This window comes from Vipera ursinii (genome assembly GCF_947247035.1).
Source record: "Vipera ursinii genome assembly, chromosome: Z".
NCBI lineage: Eukaryota > Metazoa > Chordata > Lepidosauria > Squamata > Viperidae > Vipera > Vipera ursinii.
In genome coordinates this window covers 109,029,662-109,043,929 of record NC_139517.1, presented here as the reverse complement: position 1 = coordinate 109,043,929, position 14,268 = coordinate 109,029,662, and the positions used below count along the sequence as shown (strand labels likewise).

The 14,268-nt window shown below is 36.8% G+C and overlaps 1 protein-coding gene across 3 annotated transcripts in view; it reads left to right on the top strand.

The window, feature by feature from the left end:
• Window positions 1-14,194, top strand: part of ABI1 (abl interactor 1) — a 95,342-nt gene extending 81,148 nt beyond the window's left edge. For 2 of the 3 annotated variants that reach the window (XM_083376193.1, XM_083376192.1), the window contains 2 exons: window positions 9,714-9,899; window positions 11,721-14,194. In XM_083376193.1, the coding sequence (XP_083232319.1) occupies window positions 9,714-9,899; window positions 11,721-11,896 (362 nt within the window). In that variant the 3' untranslated portion in view covers window positions 11,897-14,194. Of the gene's footprint in view, window positions 1-2,016; window positions 2,104-9,713; window positions 9,900-11,720 lie in introns of all 3 variants that reach the window. The other variant, XM_083376191.1, reaches the window with a different exon arrangement.
• Window positions 14,195-14,268: the final 74 nt, after the last annotated feature.

Here is a 14,268-nt window from a genome sequence, read left to right as displayed (position 1 = left end):
ATGATTGCCAAATTAAAAAAAATACTCAGTAGCACTAATTTTAAATTGACTAGATATTTCACTATTCTCTTAACTTTAAGATTTAATGCCCTAGATTTGATAAAATAAATTCTAGGTTTCCCTGGACAGCAAATTGATTTTATTGAGGAGAAATAAAGAGGAGTAGAGTCAATCAATCTTGGCAACAAGAGTCTTGAGAAACTGACGTCTGTGTTATATTTCTTACTAGGCGCCTAAGACTGGATTAATATGAAATAACCTCAGCGTTAGTATTTAATTGTAAATATAAACAGTGATTCTTTGAATTGTTTAAAATAAATCCATCTTTGGAAATCCAAACCTCTGTTTCATATGAGCAGTTCCAACCATATTACTTTTTTTAACACTGTACCTTGAATTGGGTTAAAAAAAAATACAAACATTTGCATTTCCAAAGGTTATGGATCTCTCCGACATCCTGTTATAATTGTTTCTAAGGCCAGTTTATTGAGCTTACAGTATTTTATTATATTTATTTTATTTAACTATCACATTTAGAAACTGCCCAGCTCCTTCATAGAAAGAATTTAATCACTTACTTGTGAAAGTGTACCTCACTTTATAACTAACACACACACACACACACACACACACACACACACACACACACACACACAGACGTTATTCAGAGATGGATATACAGAACTGAGTGCGAGGAGATCAGAGACATGCTAATGAAATACATTTTTTCCCTCCATCTGGCACCTGTTCTACATACTTTGGATCAGTCTGAAAAGGCTTGTGTTTCTGGGCATATCCCATGCTTCACATGAGAGAATTAAGCATGTAAAAACATTCAGAAACAGCTTTCCCATCTTCTGTTTCTCATTGATATTCACACAAACCTTTCTAAAACCACCCTATTATTTCTCAGTTACATTACAAATGTACCCCTGCTCACAAATCTGAACAGAAATTCAGTATGAATGACTTACCTAACATGCACATTATGTATTTATTTGAGAGCCTCTGGCCTTTAGGTACAAGTTTCATGGTGTGGTTTGTTGGCCCTGTCAATCATTGGAAAATGCCTTAGGTAACTGGATGTGAGCATATAATTTATGGTGAATTGTTGGTTGCTGACCATTATTAGATGCTGGAAGCATTTAAAAATGCAGCTTCAACTTGTATATTTTTTATTTATTTTTATTTTAATTCCATTTATATCCCGCCCTTCTCCGAAGACTCAGGGCGGCTTACAAGCTTAGCAGTATATCATCTTAAGTCTAACATAATTCAATAGTATAAAAACGTGTTATGAATAATAATAATAATATGAAACCCTTAGGTTTACCTCTTGGAAAGAACTTATTTGAATTTTGGTAATGAACATATCTGCTTTTTGCAGACCAGTTTTTTTGTTTTCATGGAATTATACTTCTTAAAACTATCTTCAAAAATCTCTCCTGGAATCCTCCAGTGTAGAAATTTTTTAAATAGGAAAATAATAAGGAATGTAAATTTAATTTCATGCTAAAGAGCAGGTGGTCTATAAATTCTATTGCTGTGCCTTTTTTTTAGCTTTCACTGTCATTGCAAGGGGCTTTTAGTAGTTTTTTGCCCTTTTTACATCAGTTTCCTCCCGAGAAAACATGCTTACTAAGGAAGAAGACACCAACACCCATATAGTTTCCCTCAATTTGGCATCCTTAGAAGATTTTGTGATAAGATAAGATGGCAGGGTGTCTATATTTCAAGCCCACAAATGTTTTTAAATGGCCAGGTGAAATGTTTGAAAGAGTAGCTCACATATTATCTACCTTAGGTTTTATTTTATTTTGCTTTTTAATTGCCAGATGATTAAAAACAAAATTTAGCAGAGGCTGCATTGCTAGGGTAGCTAAGGAGGTCTTGTGTGTTTCTGTTCATTGCGTAGCTTTGTTGTGGTCCAGTGTTACTGACAGCTACTTTTTGTTTTTATTTTCCTTTTCCTGTATCTATGTTTACTTCCCCATTTATGGTGTGTGTTATTTCCAGTTTCTATTGCTCCACCCCCTCCCCCTATGCCTCAGTTGACTCCACAGATACCTCTCACAGGCTTCGTGGCCAGGGTGCAAGAAAACAGTAAGTTGGCAGATTAGCTTCTCCGAAGAGTAGAGACGACTCTTAGTTTCTCTCTCTCTCTTTGTTTCTCTCTTTCTCCTGTAGCATGCATGCCTGGCCAGTCAGATTCTTCTCCTTGGTTTTACTGCTTTGAGAGTTTGGATGATTTTTTTCGTACTTAAAATGCTAATTCCATCTTGCATTTCAGCATCAACGTGGAACTGAAGGGTACATTTTCTTATGCTCCAATTATTGTTACTGATAACATTTTTAGCCCTGTGATTTTGCTTGTTTAAACATCCAAAATAAAACCTGATTTGGTGAGAAATTAGAAAAAAGAGAACACTCACAAACCTTTCTCTCTATTTGTCTTTGGTCAAACCCCCAACCTGTTGATTTGAGAGGTTAAAAATAATAATTTTATATACACATTCTTTTTAAGAAATCATGACTATATCTGCATCCAACAATACATTAGAACATTAAATTAGCATATGCACAAAATTTTACAGATACAAGTGCATGGATTTTTTAAAAGTTTTAATTTGAGAAGATAGAAGCATTTATACAGCCACCATTAGCATTTAAACCAGGGTTCCCCAACCCCCGGGCTGCGCAAACGAGCGAAGCCCCATCTCTGGATGTGCAAGATCTAGGCAGCACACGAAACCATGCTCCCTGGGCCACAGAAAAACCTGCCTCCATGGAACCGGTCTTTGGAGCCCAAAAGATTGGGGGTGGCCATTTAAACCATTTTAGGATCAATCTAAGTGGGATGGTAAGTATGTTAAAATAACATCTCCCAATAAGATACTATATGGCTGACAGCATACAGTCATGGCCGAAATTGTTGGCACCCCAGAAATTTTTCCAGAAAATCAAGTATTTCTCACAGAAAAGTATTACAGGAACATGTTTTGCTATACACAGGTTTATTCCCTTTGTGTGTATTGGAACACAACAAAAAAGGGAGGAAAAAAAGCAAACTGGACATAATGTCAAACAAAACTCCAAAAATGGGCCGGACAAAATTATTGGAACCCTTAACTTAATATTTGGTTGCACACCCTTTGGAAAAAATAACTGAAATCAGTCGCTTCCTATAACCATCAATAAGCTTCTTACACCTCTCACCCGGAATTTTTGACCACTCTTCCTTTGCAAACTGCTCCAGGTCTCTCTTATTGGAAGCAATTGTAAGATCTCTCCACAGGTGTTCAATGGGATTCAGATCTGGACTCATTGCTGGCCACTTCAGAACTCTCCAGCGCTTTCTTGCCATCCATTTCTGGGTGCTTTTTGACATATGTTTGGGGTCATTGTCCTGCTGGAAGACCCAAGATCTCGGACGCAAACCCAGCTTTCTGACACTGGGCTCTACAGTGCGACCCAAAATCCTTTGGTAATCCTCAGATTTCATGATGGCTTGCACACATTCAAGGCACCCAGTGCCAGAGGCAGCAAAACAACCCCAAAACATCATTGAACCTCCACCATATTTCAGTGTAGGTACTGTGTTCTTTTCTTTGTAGGCCTCATTTCGTTTTTGGTAAACAGTAGAATGATGTGCTTTACCAAAAAGCTCTATCTTGGTCTCATCTGTCCACAAGACGTTTTCCCAGAAGGATTTTGGCTTACTCAAGTACATTTTGGCAAACTGTAATCTTGCTTTTTTATGTCTCTGTGTCAGCAGTGGGGTCCTCCTGGGTCTCCTGCCATAGCGTTTCATTTCATTTAAATGTCGATGGATAGTTCACGCTGACATTGATGCTCCCTGAGCCTGCAGGACAGCTTGCATTCCTTTGGAACTTGTTTGGGGCTGCTTATCCACCATCTGGACTATCCTGCGTTGCAACCTTTCATCAATTTTTCTCTTCCGTCCACGACCAGGGAGATTAGCTACAGTGCCATGGGTTGCAAACTTCTTGATAATGTTGCGCACTGTGGACAAAGGCAAATCTAGATCTCTGGAGATGGACTTGTAACCTTGAGATTGTTGATATTTGTCCACAATTTTGGTTCTCAAGTCCTCAGACAGTTCTCTTCTCCTCTTTCTGTTGTCCATGCTTCGTGTGGCACACATAGACACACAGTGCAAAGACTAAGTAAACTTCTCTCCTTTTTATCTGCTTTCAGGTGTGATTTTATATTGCCCACACCTTTTCCTTGCCCCAGGTGAGTTTAAAGGAGCATCACATGCTTGAAACAATCTTGTTTATCCACAATTTTGAAAGGATGCCACTAATTTTGTCCAGCCCATTTTTGGAGTTTTGTTTGACATTATGTCCAATTTACTTTTTTCCTCCCTTTTTTGTTGTGTTCCAATACACACAAAGGGAATAAACCTGTGTATAGCAAAACATGTGTTCCTGCAATACTTTTCTGTGAGAAATACTTGATTTTCTGGAAAAATTTCTGGGGTGCCAACAATTTCGGCCATGACGGTATATCAAATTGGACATATGAACACAGATGATTATTTGACCCAGAAAGACTCACTGCCAGTAATGAACTTTTATCTAACTTTTCTGTATAAAAATTGTGGCAGACAATTCAGGACATCATTGAAAATGTAAAAACAAGTTAACATTTCTTTGACTGAGAGTATCAGCTGATCTTTAAATGGCTGCACTTTAAATCTGTCAGGAAGTGATACTGAAAGAATGGCTCCAAAACAGAAATGACATCTTAAAAATCATATTTATATATAAACTTATTTCAAAATTAAATAGGACTGATAGAAGAGGACAGCTGCAAGATCCAGAAAAAGACATAGCTGATGCTACATGAGTACCCTGCCATGGTATCAAACATCCTTCTCTCTTTGAAACCGAAGTGTTACACAGCCCTAAAAATTATTCATTCCCAATATATATTAATCTCTCCCTTCTGCCAAATTCAAAATTACAATTTGGTAGCAATTTCTGGAAGGATTGTAGGGCCCTTACCAAATTTTGATAGATTTTGTGTGACCTTGGGACAATCTCTGCTCCTGTACTTTGGATCAGATTCAGAGTTAACTGCTGCAGAGAATAATACTGGTGATTTCTTTGGGGTCCTGCATCACATTTAAATTAGACCCTTCTTTCTTGTTGGCAGTTTGGCTTTGTGCATATGTTTTATATTGTGGAGTTGGGAAAGAGCAGCTAAAATCCTTAAGAGAATTACTACAGCTCCTATACATTTTCTGAAGGGTTTTCCTTGAAACAAAAACAGACCTGCTAGAACTGTATAAAATGAGTTATCTTACGAAAATAAGGAGATTTTTCCCCCTACTTGCAATGGTAGGTTTGGTGGCTCATTCTTTAAATTTAAGGAAATTCAGGAACACTTTTAAGGAAGTGCTTTTTTATAAAGTGCAAAGCTGAACAGTGAACTGTGTCTTCATTGGATGTAGCGAAGATAGAGATAGTAAGGTAGCATTCCTTTATCTTTCCAATTTCAGTATTACTTTTATCTTCAATATTTTTGTTTCTATGGGACCAAGGTACACATTTTGAAGAAACTGGATCTAATCCTGAATTTAAAGTGGTTGTTGTCCTTAAAAGCATGTGAATGCCCTTTATTTTAAGATTGTCTGAAGCTTTTCTTGCTTTTATGGCATCTTAAATATATAGTATTCTAATCTTATTTTTTGGAAAATAATAAAGACTGGTTGTAACTTGATAATGGTGTTAGTTCTGTATTGTCTTGATAGTGAAAGTGTAGAAAAAATTTATGTTTCATACATCTTAAGCAATTCTTGCCCTAGTTTTCCAATCCTGCAATCCCATATTGAATTGAATTTCTATGTACAGTAATTGTAATTAAAGAATTGTGTTCAGATATACTATGGAAACACAGAACATTAGTTTATCCATTTCATATTCCAGATAAATCCAAGCAACTGGTTTTCCATTTGTTTCCTTAGTCCTTTTAAACAAAGAATAAATAGAATAAGTGAAAATAATCAATTAATTAGACACTTAAGATTTATATTAAATGCAAGTGTACCTTGGGTTATTCTAAGCTGTATCTGGTGCTACATTAATGGACTTAAGCTTGCTTAATTGGATTTCTTCCTGTTGTTCTTCATTCTGCTTCTCGCCTGTCCAAATTCCAAATATTTCTCCAAAAATTTCCCAATTATTTGCAGCACTTTTTAGTGCTTGACTGCAGGAGAAATTTTAAGTTTCTCTAGTAGGTTAACGTGAGATGTGAATACCTTAAGTACATGAAACATGTAGTATTATTTTATCTATGAAAAGTTTTCAGGTTGAGAAGCTCTTTTGTGGAAAAAAATTAGTTGAAAGAAGAACTGAATGCTAGAACTTATAACTTAAGCCAAAGAATTCTGCAGTGAAAATATTTTCTCTTTAAGCCATTGTACTGCTTTCTACTGGATTAAGTCCATCAACTGTTCAGCTTTTACTGGACAATTGGGCTTGGCCAATAAATCAAGGATACAATCCACTAAGACTATATATTTTTATAAAATATAAGAACATTTTTGGTAGAACAGTTGCTAGGTCTGATGACCTTATGGGTAGGAGAGGTTCTCACAATATTGTGCTTATTGGCATATTAGACTGTGTTGAAAACATTTGATACTATTTGCTTTTCAAAGCCCAGTCATCAGGTTTGGATTCTGGAATGGACCCATTGTGCTTAGATCCACTTTCTTTAGTATATGTGAAAAAAAGGAGAGCCCTAATATGTTAGCAAGGAAAATTTATGGGCATTCTCTAAACTAAGGCACAACTGGTTCTAAGACTTTTTATGATAACTGAGGAAGTTACCTCTGCAATATATGAAATGTTAAAGTAGTAAGTAATAAGAACATACCAATACATCTTCAAGAAGTTGTATTGTTTCATTTAAGGAAAAAATAACCACCACAGCAGGCAGCCAGTCCACAGTGGAAGTCCTCTACCCTAGTGTCACCTTTTCTCTCTTCTCTCTTCTAAGAATGGTTCCTCCTGGGTTTCTTTCTAAGGTACATCATGTTGGGCAGGTGCTGAGCCCCTGACACTACTGCAGGTACCCTGAATGCATCACGAGGCCTCATCCTCTTGCAAGAAATTTGATGTAGTGTAGATACAACCTGAAGCAGATGCAGAAGGTCAGCACTATAACCCATTGTGGTGTCTCCCAGAAAGAAGTGTAGACAAAGGGAGAGAACAAAGCATTTCATACATCCCAATGACTAAGTATGCTTGACAGATGATAATGAGATACCTTCCAGTGATCAAGGTCTACACTCCAGAGCAAGAATTTTAGGCCCTACTACAATAAAAAGGCATATCTATTACAACAGACATTCAACAGAAAAGGTCTTATATTCTTGATAGGTAGTCATTACTTTAAAAACAACCCAAAGAGAAGGGAGGGGTGGGAAAACAAATTCACTGTTCATAATAGCATTTCTCATCCAACACCAGTAGATTCCAAAAGGCTGACCTGGAAAGTGATTAGCAATCAGCCCCTTGTCAGTGAACCCACACTATATTTTATTATTGATTGATTGATTGATTAAATTAATTTGCCACTACTGTAGGCTGCTTACAATAATAAAAAAACAAAATGAAAGGAGTGTAAACAGAACAAAACTAAAATCATGGAATAATAAAATAAACTATGAAAAAGAACACTATAAGAGAATATCAATATGGAAAATGGATGTACGGAAAGCAAAGCGCCGGGGAGATGGGGGAAAGAGATGGAGTCTGCCAACAATTCAGCAGCCATCTCTATTATGGAATTCTCCCATTTGGTCCCCAATTCAACAGGCAGAAGAAGGTCTTCAGGTGCTGTGGAGGATTGGAGGATGGAGGCAGAGCTTAACTAGAGGATAGGATGTTCGAAAGGGTGGGCATTGCAGCAGAGAAGCCTCTGCTTCTGGATCCAGATAGTTGGAGTTGTCTAACCCATGGAATCTGAAGTAGGCCCTTTCTGCTGGCATGAGTAGGCTGGGCTTGTACACGCATATGCATGTCGGATATGCACAATGATTTTTTTGGAAGAACATTGATTCTTAGCCTGAGCCATTATTTATACTATTAAAATTTAAAACTAAACTCACATGATTATAGTGTTTTTAAAATGACCTTTAGTTGCTAGGTTTTCTTAAGAGATAGATGAGAAAGAGATATATATCAGTGTTGTCCAGTTTAATCTGAGGGTGAGAATCTGCCATACTTTGTTGTGAAAAATAATAGCAATAGCACTTAGACTTATATACCGCTTCACAGTGCTTTACAGCTCTCTCTAAGTGGTTTACAGAGTGAGCATACTGCCCCCAACAATCTGGGTCCTCGTTTTACCAACCTCGGAAGAATGGAAGGCAGAGTCAACCTTGAGCCTCTCAGAATCGAACACCTGGAGTGAGCAGTGAGTTAGCCTGTAGTACTGCATTCTAACCACTGCACCACCAGGGCTCTTTAATCTTTGATCGTGTTCAAGGAGCGATTAGAACTGCATTGAGAAAAAGTTTATGCCTTTTAGGCTAAACCCATCAAGTGAAAGAACAGATTTCATGTCCATTCAGTGATTTTTTAGGACAATATAAGAAAATTTAAAAAGTATGCGCATGGGGTTATCACTGAATGGATGTGAAATCTTTCTCTTGACTTGCTGATTATTTTTCTCTTCTATTTCTATTTAAATGATGAAGTTGATAATTAGCATCAAAATATGAAGACCTTAAGTATTTTGAAAGATGTGCCCCAGTATTACTGATTATATTAACATTTGGAAATAATTCAGCCAAAGTGATGCATTTTTCCAGTTACATTGGGTTTATTTGTACTAATGATAAATATAGATATCATTTGCATCTATTGAATGGTATTCAAAATGCTTTACTATTGCTGAATGATGCTTTTTTAAGTAAAAGTTATAGCAATTGTATTTCTACTCTGGGACTTATCACTGCATGTCCTAAGTTACAGGATTTATATGTGAGATAGTTGATGAATGAGATTTTAGTTAAGTAGCTTCTTTTGAATAAGCCTTATCATCTACTACATGTCAGGATGTTACTGAGGATGCTGCAAATGGAGATATGTTAGGGATTTAGACAATAAAGACCGATGAAATTTTTTGAATAGTGTAGGTAGCTCCAGGCGGATTCTCCTGTCTTGTACTGCAACACAGGAATGTTTGTGATGCAGATTAAAAATAGGCCTTCCTTCCGCCCATCAGCACCAAAAGGAGACTTTGCTTGCATTAGAAGTGATGTTCTTTGCAGTGCCTCTGCATCTGGATCTTTGTTCATCTAAAGCAAATATAATCTGATAAAATAAGACATTTGGCTTACAGCATTTAGCAACAGCTGCAACAGCTTCTTGAATACAGAGCAATGATGCCTTGAGAATCATTACAGTGATGGTCTACATCTCACTTCTGCTAGTAATCAGCTTATGCCTTTGGAGTATCTGCTTTGAAGTTAGCATCTATAGTTCTGTGGCTGCCAGTAACTTGCAAAGTTGTATGTCATAGCATTTTAACATATAAAGCATTCATCTCTAATCTATGCATGATACTGTTAGTGCATGTAACTAGTTTCTGTAATAGGTATGGATCTCTGATCATGGATTCATTTCTGTCTGAACTAAATCTGACCAAATATTCTTCTTTCACTGATTCACCAGTTGCCGACAGTCCAACTCCACCTCCTCCACCACCTCCAGATGAGATGCCTATGTTTGATGACTCTCCACCACCTCCACCACCACCACCAGTGGACTATGAAGATGAGGAAGCTGCAGTAGTGCAGTACAATGATCCTTATGCTGATGGTGATCCAGCCTGGGCACCTAAAAACTATATTGAGAAAGGTAAAGGATGAATAGATTTGCACTAAACATCCCTTTCCAGCTTCCTTAGGGAGATGTAAGCCAAATGTAACCCATTCAGATGACATCACCAACTGGATGACTTGACATAAATCCCCATTCTCAGAGTTTCAATACGCCTTCCTCCCAAAATTTTGCAAGTTAGGAAATTAATGCTAACCAGATCTATGGAATTGTTTATAAGGTTTACACTAAGATCTTGGTTGTACTGAAACAATATACTAAGTGAGCAGTCTATGGCCCTCCAGTTGTTAGATTGCATCATTGCATTATATGTTGACTAATATTGACAGAAAATATGTATTTCATGTGTTAGAAATCAAATGTAAGTATTGGAAATATAAACCTGTATTGGATTCTATCCTTGTTTTTCAACTTCATTTCCACCAGTTGTATAAAGTTTTTCCTATGATTAACCAGTCTCCACCCGTGGTATCTGAATATCCTTCCTCTCTAACAGAAGTGGTGCTAAGTATCCACAAATAGGAATATCATTGATAGTTGATATGTTCCCCTCTTATTAGCTGCTGTGTACTTTATATTAAGTCATAAAATGTTTTTTTTTAGTTCAGCACACCCTTCCCAACATGATGTCCTCTAAATGTGATGGGATTACAGTTTTCAAAATTACGCTATAATGGATGAATCTGGGAGTTGAAGCCCTAATACCTCGAGAGTGCGCCAGTTCGGGAAGGCTTATTTAGCAGGATGTGTGAATCCTAATTTTGTGATTTGTTAAATTGTGGTTTTAAAAAATGTATAGTTTCGTGTAGTTAGCCCAGCAACATATTTCAGTTTATTAGTAAGAGCCGTCAAACTAGAATTGCCTTGTTTTTGCCACTTCATTTTAGTAAAATAATAATATATATTTAAGGTATCCTGCTTCTTAATTGGCATGCAATGGAAGCAAAGCATCTACACTGTTCTTGTAACAAGTATTTATTTTTTCAAAGAAATCATACACTGGTCACTCACATTTTGAGATTGCAGCCAATTTTGACACAACAGCACTTTTGGTTTTAGAAAAATAACCAAAGTAAAGTAATGTGACAGCATTTGAGAGATTGTAAGTTCGTAACAAGAATGAGAATTGAATTGTTAGTATGCCACATTTTGTGGGTGGTGGCAATTGGGCTTTATTTTCCTTATGCAGGGGTAAATTTGAAGAAGCATGGAGCTTCTTTTCACCTACTTAGTTTATCTAGTTTGATATGAAGTATCCAGAATGCAGAAATCACCATAAGTCTTTGAATGCTTGATCCAGAAAGCTTTTGAGGATCATTTTATTTGAAATGTTAAGGATTAGATTTGGGATATTGTGTTTGCAGAATGTAAGCTAGAATGCAGAAATAGTAATTTCATTTCAAACTCATTTCAGCTGTTCAGTCAATCTGATACTGGCTGTAACTCACACCCACTTTATCTTATCCAGCAAGATAAAATTTCTGTATGGTGAAGGACTATTTCCTAGAAACTAAGAAACTGTGAAGAGTTGTAGTCCTGCCCAGATGGGTGACTTTGAGTCAGTCCCTCTCATTCAGCGCAACTCACTTCAGAGAGTTGCTTTTATTGGGAAAACAGGAGGAGAAAGAGCGTTGGTATGTTCCCCACTGTGACCTGTGTGTGTGTGTGTGTGTGTGAGAGAGAGAGAGAGAGAGAGGGAGAGGGAGAGAGAGGGAGAGGGAGAGGGAGAGAGAGAGAGGAATCTAAAAGGAAAAATTTGAACTGACATGAAAGTCCTAGAAGTTATTTTAGAACAACTTGTGAAGAAATTCATTGGTGCCTCTCTTTCCACTTTTCTAGTTGTTGCCATATATGACTATACAAAGGACAAAGATGATGAGCTGTCGTTCATGGAGGGTGCAATCATTTATGTGATAAAGAAGAATGATGACGGTTGGTATGAAGGTGTATGCAACAGAGTGACTGGCCTGTTTCCTGGAAATTATGTTGAATCAATCATGCACTATGCAGATTAATTCTTTTTTTTTTTCAGGTCAGGCCTTGCCTTCAGTCATGCCATAATGATCTACAAAGGGTAAATTAACACTTGTCTTAATACTCCTTAAAATGTGCACATCCTTTCCAGGCCATACTGTTTAAATGGCATGATTGAATGTTCATCTGTAAGCATCTGTTTCTGGAGTTTGTAAAATGAACAAATATGAACAAATATTTTAGGATTGTGCAGAATGGAATGGTTCTCAGAAATTTGGTATTTTCCCCAGAATGGCCCAGTCTGAACATTCTGGGTGAGGTTTGTTTTTCCAAAAGTCTTTCTTTTGGATCATGAAGTGAGTCATGGTGTTCAACACACCTTTTGCTTCCAAAACAAGTTCTACAAACCGGTTTGCATTCCAGAAGACACACTTCTGGAAACATACAACCACAGAATGATTGGATTGATCCATTTCAGAGGGAAAAACAGAACATTCCATGAAAAAGCTATTCTGTTTTGCAAATAACTGAATTCTTTATTACTGATTATGCTTATTTACCTATGCGTTGTTTTCTACGACCAGCCTAAATATTCTGGGGAAGTAGGGTATATACTATTTAATGACTCAAGATTCAAATCGTGCCATTGTTTTCTTTTCTCAGTGCAACAGCGTGATAAACTAACAACTGTTAAGACTAACATTAAATCTGGTTGAAAAGTTTAATAATGCTGGTCATTTACCTTTATTTAGACTATTGCTCATCCTCAAAGTATAGTATTTGTTTAAAAGCATGCATAAAAACTTATGTATTGAATTACACTTTTTTCTGAAAATCCAAGATGCTTCCAATTTGTTGTAATCTTTTACTGGAGTACTTTCACTAAGAGTCTCTTCCAGTGAGTCCTGAGTCTCTTTCAAAAATGTCCATGTGAATCAAAGATGGGTGGTCTTATGATGTGTGTGTAATTTGTACCTGAGTTTTTAATGAGTAAAATTGCATTTGACTTTTCCATTCATAAATACATAAATGAACCAAAGGTCTTGTCCATTACTTTTGTTGGCTTGCCTTGCTTTGGCAAAGCACTACTGAAGCATGTTGACTTACCAAATCTCCCCTTTATCAACAGGATCATGTTTAATTGCAAGTCCAAAATCTTACACCCTAATAAAGGGAAATGTACATTTCTGCAGGCCTGCCATATATTCAGATTGCACTTATTTGGCTTATTCATCAGTAAATATATTTGTAGACTGCTACCCATGACTTTGAATAGCTAATATTGGAAACAGAAAGCACATCAATAAAAGACTGGTGGGAGAAAGTATAAAACAAAGCTGTTTTAGCTTGCTAAAATGCCCAGTAGTTTTCTTTTTCAGGTCACTTACAAGGTTATAGTGATCTGGGAACAATTTTAGAGCAGGAATCTGTTTCTCTTCTTGGCTACCAGAGTGTGGCCAAGGATGGTCAGGTTTATAATGCTGATGTACCATAAGAGAGGTGAAGTAAACATTTAATCACTTTTTAATTTCAGCTGGATTGGTAATTTTCCTGTAACAGGCATCCTTTTGCTGTAGAACTGCCTTAAGAGAGGAACTTTAATAACACTTTGCAAAAGTAGATGGAATGTGCAGAAGGTGGGCAAACAAACAATCCCAAGTGACTGTTCTGTTTAAAACTATGAAGGTCTCTTGCCCTGCTTGAAAGTAAATTTTCATCATTGGGGGATTTCTACTGATTTTTTCACATCACTATAAACAGTGAGTATCTAGGAATGCAGCTCTCGTGGGCCTAAGAACGGGGATGTATTTCCATAGCAATACTGTTTCTAGTCAGGCATCCCACTAAAGAAAGCAAGAACAGCTTATGTAGAAAAAGACATAGGTTGTCGTGCAACCCGTTTGGCTTTTAGTATGCAGTAGAACATCTACAGTTTGAACACAAGGTCAGACGACAGTTCTGGTTTTCGACAGTACACAAGAAGAATTATAAAGGGATGTGTTGCTTTGTGTAGTAAAGATTTATCTGGACTCAGTCACTGTCCTAATGGGCATTAGATGACAAGCAAGTGTACTAAATACAAGAACAACAATATTATGTAGTGTGACATTCAATATTGAAGGATCTCTTGCCTTGTTGTTCCTTGAATGAACCTAATTGCTTTATTTGCCTTTTCCTGATTGTTAACATGTTATTTCTGACATCAAATAGCAAACCAATGAAACCTATTTGTATTCCCTTTATAAATTGGAACGCTTCTTGATTTGTATATAACCTGTTTTAATTATAACAAATATGTACAGTCTTTTATAATAAACCATTCTTTAATTTTCTGGGTACTTTGAAATTCTGATAGGCAATTTAAATATTCAAGGAGTTGGTTATAGCCCCAGCACACATGAGAAACTGCAGA